The following is a 13,839-nucleotide window of genomic DNA, read 5'->3' as shown; positions in this document are numbered from 1 at the left end:
GGAACAGGGTTCTACAGGCAATACAACAGAAGGGGCCCTGTGCCCACAGCTTATAATGGCCCTGTCAATTCTGTTGTTATCAGTTGCACCATTGTTACTCCACTTCCATTCTGCATTCCAATAGACTTACTGATCTAAATGTCTGTGACATATTCCTAGAGTATACACTATTCTTCTGTTAATGTTTCCAGCTCTTGACACCAGAAAATGTTGTTCCTTTGACCCTGCCTTGCACCCTTTCTGGGAGCACAAACAGCCCAAAGAAAGAAGTAGATTAAAGGAGACTCACGTCAGCTCCTGCAGCTTATTGCTCTTCTCGTGTTCTTCGCTCTTCAGCTTCTCATAATCAGCCCTAAGTTTTTCCAGCTCCAGCTGCAGCTTCTGATTCAGACTGAGAAGTAAAAAAGCAAGGAATATAGACGTTTCAGTTTTGTACAAAGACTTTCTGCAGTACCCACTTTGTTACTGTTCCCAATGCACATTGCTTTGTAGGCGACACACATTACAAGGCCTCAAGCAAATGAACTGAATGATTATTTTAATAGGGCTAGAAGTCACTGGAATTGGTCTCTGCAGTTCACGTTCTATACTTAGATTTGTGGGAACATATTTTTTCTGTTAATTAACATGAATCCTAAGGATGGCAAACACAGAAACCAAATGCACTTTCATTCTCCAGATTCTTGTTATAGAATGAGGGGGTGAAGATTCTTTAATGTACCAATAACCCCCCTGCATAACAGACTCCTATTCTGTAAATTCTGTAAAAGTGGCAGATACAACAAATAGGGAAATCAGGGTTTCTTGTACACAGCTCATAATCTCTGTCAACACTAAACCAGCACCATGTTTGAAGTCTGAATTGTATAACAATTATGTGTCATAATTTTTCAGTTTTAATAGGTATAAGGAGCAGCATGGGGTGCACTTGATGGAATTTCTGCTTTAGATGACTTGGTTCCTGGCTTTAATTGTAGCCAATGAGAGGGCAACATCACATGCATTTTTCACTAATACACACATGCCCTAAATTGTTAGGACCACCTATCCATTATACTACAAAAAAAGGCTCCAATTGCCAATTCCTTTAAAACATGTGATTTTTGACATTACCTCTGATAATGGTAACATTATGTTGCTTTTTAAACAAAAAGTACCATCTAAAGTTTATATATGACTGCCTTACAAACACAGGCACAACTAAGAAATCCAACTACCCACAGATAATGGGCCAGAATTAATTACTTGAGAAAAAGTTATCTTATCGTTTATTATGTGAAAACTCATGGACGAGATTCAATTCAAGGATAAAAAAACTTTTCTCCATAATCAGTTCCAGTTTTTTTTCATAGACTTAATAGAGTTTTCACATGATAACCCATGAGATAACAGGCTGCTTTTCTGAATTTAATTGCATTTCAAATTGAATCTCGTCCCTGACTTTTCACATGATAAACTTTTTTCTCACTGGCTTGAATCTGGCCCAATATCTGGGTGCGCAAATTCCTATTGTTTAAATCCCACTGCTTTATGTGAGATAGGGGAGGATAATATGATGGACAACTTCTCATGTCTTGTGCAAAATTTTTGGTGGCGTTTTGTGAAACTTTTCATCAATGGCGATAATTGTTCACATATGGACTAAGCAACACTTATCCTATCTGTAATAAGTGCATTAAGTTTTTTTTATCAGCACAGGGAGATAAAAGGGCTGATGTGACATTCTCCCAAGAAACAAATTGTTTAGGACATGATACTTTGACTTTAAAAATTAGACCAGTTATGCTCTTATTCAATAAACGAGTGCCTGCATTTACAGTTGGATCAAATCTCTATACATCATTAGCAAGGAGAGTTTGGGTAAATTCCCTTCTTACTCTTTCAGCTCATCAATGATCTTCTGTTTCTCATTAATTTCATCCCTGAGACGAGCCAGCTGTTTATGATGGGCCTCTCGGTGACTCTCCATCTGCATCTCCAGGACCTTCTAAGGCAAATGGACATGACTAAGTGTCAGCTCTACATGCAGTTCTATGAAGTAACTGCCAGAAAACTACAAGTGCATGAAACCAAACGAGGCTCCAGCGTCAATCGAAACTCCCCCTCCGTTCCCCCTCGTGTACCTGTCCTGTAGTTACGGCCGTGTTTGGCCGGAGGGAGCGAAATCAGACGGGTGTTGTCCCACCGACTCAGTCTGACCCTGAGAGGCTCTATATTAGTTCTCCATTTAAATACATGTAATATTACAGACACCATTCTTAGTGTAAGTCAGGGGACTGACTGCAAACAGAGCCTCATGTACTTTCCAGTCCACATAGGGGCTATAAAATAGCCAATTGAAAGGCCTTATTTGGTACTTTTTTCATGCTTGTGTTGATGCCCAAAACGTTTTACATTTAAATTTGGCTCACAGGTATTAAAGGTTGGGTCTAAGCAATACAGGTAGCAAAAAACACACTCAGCTATTTACTTAGTTTCAGAACAGTGCTCTGTTGTTCGGTAGCATCAGATACAACTATCTTACTGCAAATAGATTTCTGCTGCAAATACACATATCACTAGCCAGCTGGCATACATATTTTATTAACAAGAAAAAGATAGTTAAGATTTCATTACTTGTACATTATTTATTTAAACAACAGAGCTAACTGCAAAAAATAACAAAAAACAAACATATTTCCAGAGGGTTCTATTCAAAGGATCTAAATATTATATTGACCCAGAAATCCAGGAGCAAGAGCAGTGTCTGAGATACTTCTCCATTATTACCTTCCCCAGAATTGGGCAACTCTGTTCATGACTTGCAGGCCCCAAGGTCACACAAAACCCACAGGAATTTCATTTGCAGCTGGACTTTGATTCATTTCCCACATTACTGATTTACTATACCAAGACTTATAAATAAATGATAAGCTGCCATGTCCTGCACTATAAAAAAAAGCCACAAAAAGGATTCTGACCTTGACTTCATGCGCTTCCATCGCATCTTGCTCCTTATCCTTTATTGCCACTTCAGTCACATTTTCTGGCACGTGAAATGAGAAAATGCAGATTAATATGGATTCCCTATGCGCTGTCATCTAATCTGACAAGCTGAACGGACATCAAACAATTCCATCAGCTTTTGTGGATTTTGTGTGCAGAAAAATAAACTAATTTGGGAGATTCAGAGCCTAATGCTACAATCAGGCCACAGTCAAAATGAACTGGATATGTAAAAGTTACACTGCAAGGTACAGTTCAATTGAAATGTTCTCTAAAAGAGAATGGGCAAAATGTGACTTGAACTTTCTTTTGTAGTTAGAGGACCAGTAACATAAAAACATTTTAAAAAAGTTTTGTTTCTACCTAAGAAGGGAGGGAGGAGAAATCGAGCTCTGCACAATGGACCTTCTGAAGAGGAGCGCAAGCAGAGAATCGGTAAGTTATTTCTTAATAAAGACTTTGCAAAGTTAAAAGTGTCTTGGTGTTTTTTTTTTCTTCGTTAAGTAGAAACTAATTTTTTAAAAAAATAATTGAAATCATTTTCTGGATCAGACTGGGCACAGTTGAACCCCCATTTTAAGTTTTTCAGGGGACCAGAAAAAAATGGTGTAAAATCCAGGAACATGTAAAATCAGGGAAATGTGTTATGCATAATATAAAGGTGGGACCAGAAAACAACAATGTAAAATGAGCAGGCCCAGATTTGTGGAAAGGCCACCTAGGCCCGGGCCTAGGGCGGCAGGATTTTAGGGGGGCGGCATGCTGCCCAACCACACCCACATTGGTTCAAAAACACTGATGATGCACTGGAGATACAATCATTTTTCATGGTTTACTGGACAAGGTCAAGATTCCTCTTTCAAGGAGAACTAAACCCTAAAACTGAATATCGCTAGAAATGCTATATTTTATATAATGAACATATTGATCCAGCCTAAAGATTCAGCATCTCTATAGTAGTAATGATCCAGGCCTTGTCACAGGAGTTTCCCCATCTTGGATTTTGTTAGGAGTGTCTGTGACACTCACATGCTCAGTGGGCTCTGAGCAGCTGTTGAGAAGCTAAGCTTTGGGGTTGTTTCAAATCATCAAGCAGAAAATGAGGTTTGTCTGCAATATAAGCTGATGCTACAGAGCTGGTCATTGAATTCTGATGCTAATTGTGTTAGTTTCTGAGCCAATAATCTGAATGATTTACTAATCAGCCTTATATTGTGACATTTAAAATATATATTAATCAACTCTGGAGATGGAGATATTTTGTAATTTTGTAATGGTCACTTTGACAGGGTGCAGATATGTTAATTACTATCTTGAGTTCATATTCACTTGACTTGTTCTGACAATTATTTATTTTATTTTTTTTTTGCTTTATGTATAACCTGTGTACATAATCATCAAGTACAACAGAAATAAAAACATTATTGGAAAAAAAAAATATATATATTAATTCAGCATTTTGTGTGTCAGTCCCTAAGCTCGGGTAAGTGACAGCAGTACAGAACATGTGCAGTGAATCAACAGAAATGAAGATGGGGAGCTACTGGGGCATCTTTTATAACACAGATCTTTCCTACTTAAAGGACTGTGGTTGCTTTGAGTTTGTACAGAAACCCAAAACATGATGTGCAATATTTTTGCCCTACTTCTTTAGTTAAGTTTTATTTCAACTTTAAGAAAAATGTTGTTCATACTTGAATTCAAGGGGTCATTCACCAACAGCAATGTTCAAAGGCCATGCCATTTTTCCTACAATACATTGCTCTGGACTAAAATGATCCCCATGAATTTTGCACCAGGTCCTGGATAATCGGTTCTCAAACTGTGGGTCTGAGTTTGGAACACAGTCTAAAGGCCAGTGAGGGTGAGATTTGGGGAGAATGGCTGTTTGCTCTTCAGAATATCTGGCTTGAGCATCAGTGAGTTTGAGGTCAAAGGCTCACACAAGGCATTTCAATAATTAATTTTAGGCTGAAAATCCACAGTTTGCACAGTAGCAGTTGGATGCCAGTTATGTCAATGCAAGACAGGATGGTAGTGGCATTGTGGTGGGTTAGAAATGCAATGGGCCAAGTATATACTGTAGTTTTGCCTTTCTCTGCTTTTAATGAGTAGTCTAGAGTAGGTGTAAGTGCAGGGTTTCCCTATTGCCTATAACATTACACACACTACACAATAGTGCCACTATGGTTTAGGCATGGCAGCTGCAAAAAAAAAACTGACATAGCATTATGGAAATGTTTTCTGTATGGCATTTTTTCAACATACATAGCACCATTTGTTGCACTCCACAAAGTAACAAGGTAAGTGATGGCCCTATAATCTCATGTTTATAAAATTTTCATGCTAGCAATTCAGTCTATAATGGTCAGAGTTCAGTATGGTTCCATACCTTTTACAAGTTACATATTTAACCCCACATTGGCCATTCATTTGTATGAAAATCAAAGCTCGTTTGATTTTCTAACAAGATAATTTTATCACATTGCTGACGTGAGAAGGTTCTGAGCCTGTTACTGGGAGGGATTATCTTGTCCTTTACCTTGCACTTGCATCTTAGCTAGCTCCTCATTCAGAGAATCATAGGACTCCTCCAGCTGCCGCTTCTTCAACTCAACGCTGTGCATGTACTCTGTCAGGGACCTGATCTTTGCTTCATGCTGTTAAAATGAATTGAAACAGGTTACAATTCTAGAAACCTTTGGAATTCCAACTGGGTCAGAACCACAGAATCCACCTGTGCCCTTCTACTACCACCTGCCCTTATCCAAAATAAGCAGCTTTCATCATTTATATCTTATATGTTACATAACATTATTGCAGTACAAATGTCTTACAAGTCCAAAGACAAGATCTGTGATCCCTTTTAACACTGTAGCTCCTAAAAGTAACTTTAGTGGAAGAGAAAGAAACACAGTAGAGGTCATTTATCAACACTGGGCGAATTTGCCCATGGGCAGTAACCAAATTGCTGCATTCATTGTTCTTTTTGCAGCTGGCTTCAAAGTTCTAATCACTGATTGGTTGCTATAGGTAACTGCCCATGGGCAAATTTGCCCAGTGTTGATAAATGAGCCCCAGTGAGGCTTATGTCCAGGTTCAAATGAAATGGAATGTCTATAAAGAGGAAATTGTCTGCCATCTGTATCACTTTTTTTTTGTTTTATAAGTTTTATTTTACATATTTTATTTTAGATTTTGATAGTTTACATATTAAACAAAGTGGCATCAGTATCAGTTTAATGTGGCAGATGAAATAACTCAGTTAATATTGAAGTGAACTTTCAGACTATACTTTCCGGTAGAGACAAGTCAATGATTTGAACTTTTATTGTCAAATCTAATGGCTAAATGCTAATTGTTAAGTTTGAGGTATTTTTTGTGAATGCATCTTTCCATTAGGGATGCACCAAATCCAGGATTCGGATCCGGCTAGGTTTCTGCCTTTTTCAGCAGGATTCGGCCCAAATCCTTGTGCCTGGCTGAACCGAATACTAATTTGCATATGTAAATTAGGGGAGGGGAGGGAGATCACATGACTTTTCGTCACAAAAGAAGAATTTTTTCCACTTTTTCCTTTAATGCCCCTATTTACTCCCATAATGGTTATATGAAGATATTTAATGGATGCCCCTGTAAAGCTGCTAATCCGACATTTATGTATACATATTTTGTTCTGTCCCAACAGCATCATAAAGGGACATACCTGAGATATGAGCAGCTGGCAAGAGGAAAGCTCCCTTCCTGTAACTTCCATCTTGCGATGACATTCCACTTGAAGGTTCTCTAACTGTCGGCACCGTTTAACCACAGTTTTCACCTCCGATTTGATCTTGCTGATGTACAAGCGGGCCACTGTAAACTCCTCTTCAATTGCACCGCTGATCTCCACCGGCTGCAAGGACAACCAGTATTACAAACTGTTTGATAAACATCTTTATTGTTGCGTTTATATAGTGAATAAAGTACCCCCTCTTGTAAATTATAAGGATATTATAAATTACAGAGGAGTTTCATGACCATATAAAAACACGAGGCCGAAGGCCGAGTGTTTTTATACAGTTCATGGAACTCCGAGGTAACTTATAATATCCTGATATTTTACAACTGTGGGTACTTTATTTATTATAATACACAAGTTTCAGTGAGTCATGTGACAGAAATGACATCAGAACTCACCGTTTATAAACAATGACATCAGAACTCACCGTTTATAAGGATATAATTTACAGGATATTCATGGCTCTTATATTGGCTCTTATATTATTATATTAAAATAATCACCCAGTCAGAGGGTCTCTTTTGGCTAAATTAAAGTGCAAGGGATAAGGGCAAAAACATCAACATATGGAGGGTTTAGCCAATAAAACAGACTGACAACCTTCAGTGCTACAACTGTTGCAGAGTTACAACTCCTGACAGACTTCTGGATGGTGAAAGTCATTCACTAGATAAAACAAGTTAGTAAAGAATTGAAACATTTGGCCCCAAATAAGGAAAACTCCCTCAGCAGTGAGCAGCGTAATTTGTGAATCTCTGTGGCCATATTGGAGGGCTGTATTTTCTAGTTCCTTAGGCTAAATTGCACAGAAGTGCCTAGATACACATTACTGCTGTCCTATTAGATGCACTTTACTCACCAGCTTAAATTCACCATTGCCCACAATGACGCTGAACTCACTAAGGTCCTTCATGAGGCCATTTAGCACTTCAGCGATTCGTTTGCGTTGATGTGAGCTAAACTCCTGGAGGCGATGCAAATCATTTTCCAGGGACATCAGATTAGCCTGCACATAATCAAAGAAAAATGCTACTGTCAACCCTAGTTAAATGCTGTGGGAACACAACACTAATACTAGGTAAGAGCCAATCTCATATCAGGTAGACTGCAGATGGAGCTGAATGTATCAGCAGGAGGGCTCTTATAGCAACATCTTTAAAATACAGTTTTTCTTTAATGTGAACTGAAGTTAGGTTCTACTTACAACTTTCTGTGACAGCTCATCTGCCAAAATCTTGTTCTGCAGGGTCTTATCTTCCACCTCCTGAGACTTCTGATCATAGTTTACAGCAAGCTCTTCCAGTGCCTGAAGAACTTCCTTGACTTCTTCCTTGGCACTGTCATTCTCTGACTGCAGACGACTCAGCTCCATCTGCACCTTGTCATTGTCACCGCGTGTAGAAATTAGGAGCTATCAGTATTATACAAACAAGAAACAAAAACATTGTTCAAAATATGCCAATAAAAATGGATATGCTAATACCTGCATGTCGTTCCTCAGTGTTGATTAAACCAGAACTAAAAAATAGAAATGTTTTAGGCATATGACATGTAAGTCCCTTACACAAGACAAATGAAGTGTGTGTGAAGGAGGTAAAAAATAACTTTTATTTATTTATTGGTAAATAGTTACCAATTTAGTAATTCAGCCAGCAAGTGGAGCCAACCTCTACAAATGGCCTTTGGGAATATTCTCCTGCAGGAATCTATATAAGGAAGTGCAGGAGCTGTGCACTTCTTCTTTGGCCTAGGAACATCCAGAGATAGGACCAAGACTGACATAGGCAGACCATTTTTGGGAGATTGACTCCGAGGGAGTAGTAGAAGATGGCGTGAGTTCACTCTAGGAATGAACAATAGTTAGGCTAGTAAGGACAGCATGTTGCCCCGATGATTACATTGGGGTAGAGCCCCTGAGGCGATTGTGCACCAGGTAGGGAAATTTAGGGGCCGATTCACTAACTTCGAGTGAAGGATTCGAAGTTAAAAAACTTAGAATTTCGAAGTTTTTTTTGGGCTACTTCGACCATCGAATGGGCTACTTCGACCTTCGACTACGACTATCGAAGGATTCGAAGTAAAAATCGTTCGACTATACGACCATTCGATAGTCGAAGTACTGTCTCTTTAAAAAAAACTTCGACCCCCTAGTTCACCATCTAAAAGCTACCAAAGTCAATGTTAGCCTATGGGGAAGGTCCCCATAGGCTTGCCTAACTTTTTTTGATCGAAGGATATTCCTTCGATCGTTGGATTTAAATCCTTCGAATAATCCTTCGATCGTTCGATCGTACTATCTGCGCTAAATCCTTCGACTTCGATATTCGAAGGATTTCAATTGCCAGTCGAATATCGAGGGTTAATTAACCCTCGATATTCGACCATTAGTGAATCAGCCCCTAAGTGTTTAGGCATACATTCACGGCAGAGAATCAGGGGCGGAGGTTTATAGTGAAAGGATGCCCCTGTATGACTAATGGCACTCTTCCTGTGCATCCCCTACATGACAGAGGTCCTTTGGGCTTCAGAAGAGAAACTCTGTGAGTGTGTGAGAAAAGTAGATAGAGAGAGAGTCCTCAGAAATATTGTGCATTGTTCTTGTTCCTCTCAACTTTGTGAGTATGCCTGCTACCTACAGTAAAGGTTGTGCATTCAGTGGCGTAACTACCGGGGGAGCAGGGGATGCAACTGGGCCAGGGCCCTCACCTCCGCAGGGCCCCCCCGGCAGATCCCGAGTGCTGCAGCCTGCTGGAGTCAGCTGCAGCCACAAAGAAAATACACACGGACGAGGGGGGGCCCCTGCTGCACGGCCCGCACCAGGGCCCGCCCCCACCTAGTTCCGTTACTGTGTGCATTTACACCCCACCAGCAACTAGTAGCCCCTTAACATGTATGACTATAAATGTGACTTTCTTGTGGGCCTATATGGTGTTACTTGCCACAATGGCAAAAGCCCCAGCTAAGAGAACAGTAGTGGTGTGCTGGTTATGAATAGACAAAGCATATTTATAATCTCGAGTACCATTCATTGCGTTATGCTACTGTCATGTAGTTTTTATTTGAATGTCCACATTTTTGCCAAATAAAAGAAAACATTGTTCTAATCAATTTAGTAATATACAATCATTGTTCTATAGTTTTTAAGTTATTTGTATGTGTAATTCTATCGAAAGAAGTATTTTTTCCGTTCTATTCTCTGCCCTGGTGGCAAAGACTGTTGATACAATGTAAGACTAGGCAGCTGAGCTATCTTTACAGGGGAACTAAGACTTTTGCAACACTAATTAAAAAGTAACAACCAGGAGTTAAAGGGGAACTCCGGCTTCCAAACCAAAATTTGATAAAGAGGCCCACATAACACAGAAACCCCTAATATACCCATCACAGTTATCTGTTTCTTCTAAAAGTATGAATAAATGCCATTTTCTATGCTGAAATCCAGCTGTTTAACAGTTCTTCTCTTTCTGCATCATTTGAAATCCTGGCAGGAAAGGAGGGACTAAACACTGATGTTACAAATTGTAACACGTTCTCTACAGCTTACAGACAGCACTGAATTAATGTATAAGGGAAAGTTGCCTAGATTTATGTCTTCTTTTATCAAGCACATTTTTATTTTGAGGTTGACTTGCCCTTAAAGTTAGTTTTCTCGGGACTGAAGACACAAGAAAAGATGTCATTGACATAGACTTCTATTAAATAGATTTACTAGCTCTATTTGAGAATTCGTGAGTAACCCCACTGGGACCTCATGACCACTAAGCTATCAAGAGTAAGTGAGTAAATTGATAAATCATAGACAAATCTTAATGTGTGGGAGAAATGCAATTTTCTATTGGCATCAAGCTAAGACATGAACGACTTGGCATCTATCTTTAAAACATGGAATGGCTAAATGTGTCTATGTAGATTTCTATACAATATGTTTAATCTCATAATCGTTACATGTAGTAAATATTCATCTAGCAAACATCTAGTTATTACCTCATCTTGGTCCAACATCTGTTGCTTGAGCTTTTCAGCTAGCTGACTATGCTGATTGATTTCATCATCCTGACATAAGAAAAATAAAGGTTAAAGCAAGTTGGTGCACATTTGGGAACTTCCCATGATTTCAGTGTTTGGCCTTTGAATGCCTGCTGGGACCATGTGAGAGCTCTCTGTCAGTTTTGAGAAAATATAATTTTCACACCTCAGTTTGAGTTAACAGGTACAAATACTGTTCCATTCTATGAAACATTTAGGGGCAGATTTATCAAGGGTCGAAGTGAATTTGAGGGAATTTTCGAAGTAATAAATTCGAAATTCTAAGTAATTTTTTGGATACTTCGACCATCGAATTGGATACTACGACTTCGAATTTACTTCAACTTCGATTCAAAGTAAAAATCGTTCGAATATTCGACCATTCGATAATCGAAGTACTGTCTCTTTAAAAAAACTTTGACTTCAATAGTTCCACAACATTTTTCTAAGGGGCCGATTCATTTATTTCTAATGAAGGATTCGAAGGTAAAAAGCTTCGAATTTCAAAGTTTTTTTGGGCTACTTCGACCATCGAATGGGCTACTTCGACCTTCGACTACGACTATCGAAGGATTCGAAGTAAAAATCGTTCGACTATTCGACCATTCGATAGTCCAAGTACTGTCTCTTTAAAAAAAAATTCGACCCCCTAGTTAGCTAGCTAAAAGCTACCAAAGTCAATGTTAGCCTATGGGGAAGGTCCCCATAGGCTTTCCTAAGTTTTTTTGATCGAAGGATATTCCTTCGATCGTTGGATTTAAATCCTTCGAATCGTTCGATTCAAAGGATTTAATCGTTCGATCGAAGGAATAATCCTTCGATCGTACGATCGCAGAATTTGCGCTAAATCCTTCGACTTCGATATTTGAAGTCGAAGGATTTCAATTCCTAGTCGAATATCGAGGGTTAATTAACCCTTGATATTCGACCCTTGATGAATCGGCCCCTAAGTGTTAAGAGGTCGAAGGAAAATCCTTCAATCGATCGGTGAAATCGTTCGATTCGAACAATTTAATCTTACAATGGAACGATTTTACTTCGATCGTATGATTGCCAAATTCGGTGAAAAATACTTCAACTTCGATATTCGAATTCGAAGAATTTTAATTCGATGGTCCAATTTCAAAGTATTTTACACTTCGAAATTCGACCCTTGATAAATCTGCTCCTTAGGGTTTTTTTTATCAAAATCCAAATTTTTTTGTTTTCTTTATATAACAAAAAGCCAGACCAAACTAGAATCCACGATTTACTCTTATTTATCATTAAAAAAAACATATAACTTATTACGATAACTTTTTCAGATTGTCACACAAAAAATGCAACTTTTTCAAATTTTTGCATGAAAAATCTGAATTTTTCAGATCTGTCGCCCGAAAAGTAAGATTTTTTTTGTGAAATAGGTGGAAAAACCCGAAAATGTTCGGATTAACGTACGAAACCCGCGCACGCAATAATATCTTGCAAATAAGACCTCCGCTATTGACTTCTACAGCGACTCGATAGTTTGAAGATGAATTATTTTTGGATTCTGACTTTTTGTAGCCTCGAAAAAAAGTTTTTTTTACGACTAAAAATTTGGATTTCATAGTAAATAGATTTTTACAGTTTTTTAGCAACTTGACTTAAAAAAATAACCCCCTTAGTTTCAAACAAAATATTGCAACCATTTTTTTTGTAAGTGTAAATTTCCATGGAATTTACAATCATAATTTAAGATTCGCAACTAAACTTTTTGCCTGCTCTGAGGGGCCATAACTTTTGTCAACATTCTTGCAAGGTCTTCCGCCTTCTAATAATATATTGATTCAAAAAGTTGAATTTTTTTAAATGATGTCTGTTGGAAAGTCTCACTATGTTTTCACTCACTTTTTAATAGAGTAGAAAGTAAATCATATGACAAAAAGAATCCGCCCAATGGTGTGAGATCCAATAACATTCCTCCGTTACCTTGTCATCCAGCTGCTTGTACATTTTCCGGATTTCCTCTTCATATTTCCTTCTTTCTTCCTCAGAGATTCGAATGACTATGGATGAATTATCATTGTCAGGCGTTTCATCAGTAATATCTTGGGTAATCTGCTCCCCATCGCTCAGTTGCTCTGTTTCAGGTACATTTTCCCCTAAAATAGAGAATAATTATATCAACAGGATGCAGTGAGGTTTAATTCCATTTTTCTTACATAGTTTAAAGAGATACTGACACCAGAAATTAAACACTTTTTTATTTCTATCATAATATTGCCTTTGAAAGCTACTTATAACTTTGCCATAAAGTATTTGCACAATGTGTTTACATTATCTGTCTGATACCCCATATTCCTGTATGAGGGGGCTGCCTTATTTGTGCAGCAGGAGTCCGCTAGCATTAGAAACTCTAACTGACAGACTGAAAAGGGACAATCAGGCTGACAAAACAGTCAAGTTTAGAAACTTCAACTAATAATTACTTATAAAAACAAACCTCTCCGCAAAAAAATGATAAACATGACCTATACATAACTTTGAGGGGCAGATTTATCAAGGGTCGAATTGAATTTGAGGGAATTTTCGAAGTAAAAAAATTCGAAATTCAAAGTAATTTTTTGGATACTTCGACCATCGAATAGGATACTACGACTTCGAATTTACTTTGAATTCATTTCGAAGTAAAATAGTTTAAATATTCGAATATTCGATAATCGAAGTACTGTCTCTTTAAAAAAAACTTCAACTTCAATAGTTCGCCAAATTAAACCTGCCGAAGTGCTATGTTAGCCTATGGGGACCTTCTAATGCAAGTTTTTTGTAGTCGAAGTAAAATCGTTCGATCGGTCGATGAAATCGTTCGAATCGACCGATTTTACTTCGTCCGCAAAACGGTAAAATTCGGTAAAAAAAACTTCGACTTCGATTAGGGATGCACCGAATCCAGGATCCGGTTCGGGATTCGGCCAGGATTCAGCCTTTTTCAGCAGGATTCGGATTCGGCCGAATCCTTCTGCCTGGCCGAACCGAATCCGAATCCTGATGGGAAGAAAATCGCATGACTTTTTGTCACAAAACAA

The 13,839-nt window shown here is 38.4% G+C and overlaps 1 protein-coding gene across 5 annotated transcripts in view; it reads right to left on the bottom strand.

Annotated features, from left to right (window-relative positions):
• Positions 1–13,839, bottom strand: part of LOC108709864 (kinesin heavy chain) — an 81,620-nt gene that overhangs the window by 24,288 nt on the left and 43,493 nt on the right. For 3 of the 5 annotated variants that reach the window (XM_041584427.1, XM_041584425.1, XM_018250083.2), the window contains exons 12-20: positions 12,743–12,915; positions 10,751–10,819; positions 7,971–8,177; positions 7,626–7,772; positions 6,692–6,880; positions 5,528–5,645; positions 2,961–3,025; positions 1,878–1,987; positions 290–391 (exon numbers count right to left, since the gene is read on the bottom strand). In XM_041584427.1, the coding sequence (XP_041440361.1) occupies positions 290–391; positions 1,878–1,987; positions 2,961–3,025; positions 5,528–5,645; positions 6,692–6,880; positions 7,626–7,772; positions 7,971–8,177; positions 10,751–10,819; positions 12,743–12,915 (1,180 nt within the window). The remainder of the gene's footprint in view (positions 1–289; positions 392–1,877; positions 1,988–2,960; positions 3,026–5,527; positions 5,646–6,691; positions 6,881–7,625; positions 7,773–7,970; positions 8,178–10,750; positions 10,820–12,742; positions 12,916–13,839) is intronic. The other 2 variants (XM_041584426.1, XM_018250084.2) reach the window with 1 other exon arrangement.

The sequence above is a fragment of the Xenopus laevis genome, chromosome 2S (assembly GCF_017654675.1).
Source record: "Xenopus laevis strain J_2021 chromosome 2S, Xenopus_laevis_v10.1, whole genome shotgun sequence".
Taxonomy (NCBI): Eukaryota; Metazoa; Chordata; class Amphibia; order Anura; family Pipidae; genus Xenopus; species Xenopus laevis.
The sequence above is the reverse complement of the archived record's forward strand: the minus strand, read 5'-3'. Positions and strand labels throughout refer to the sequence as shown.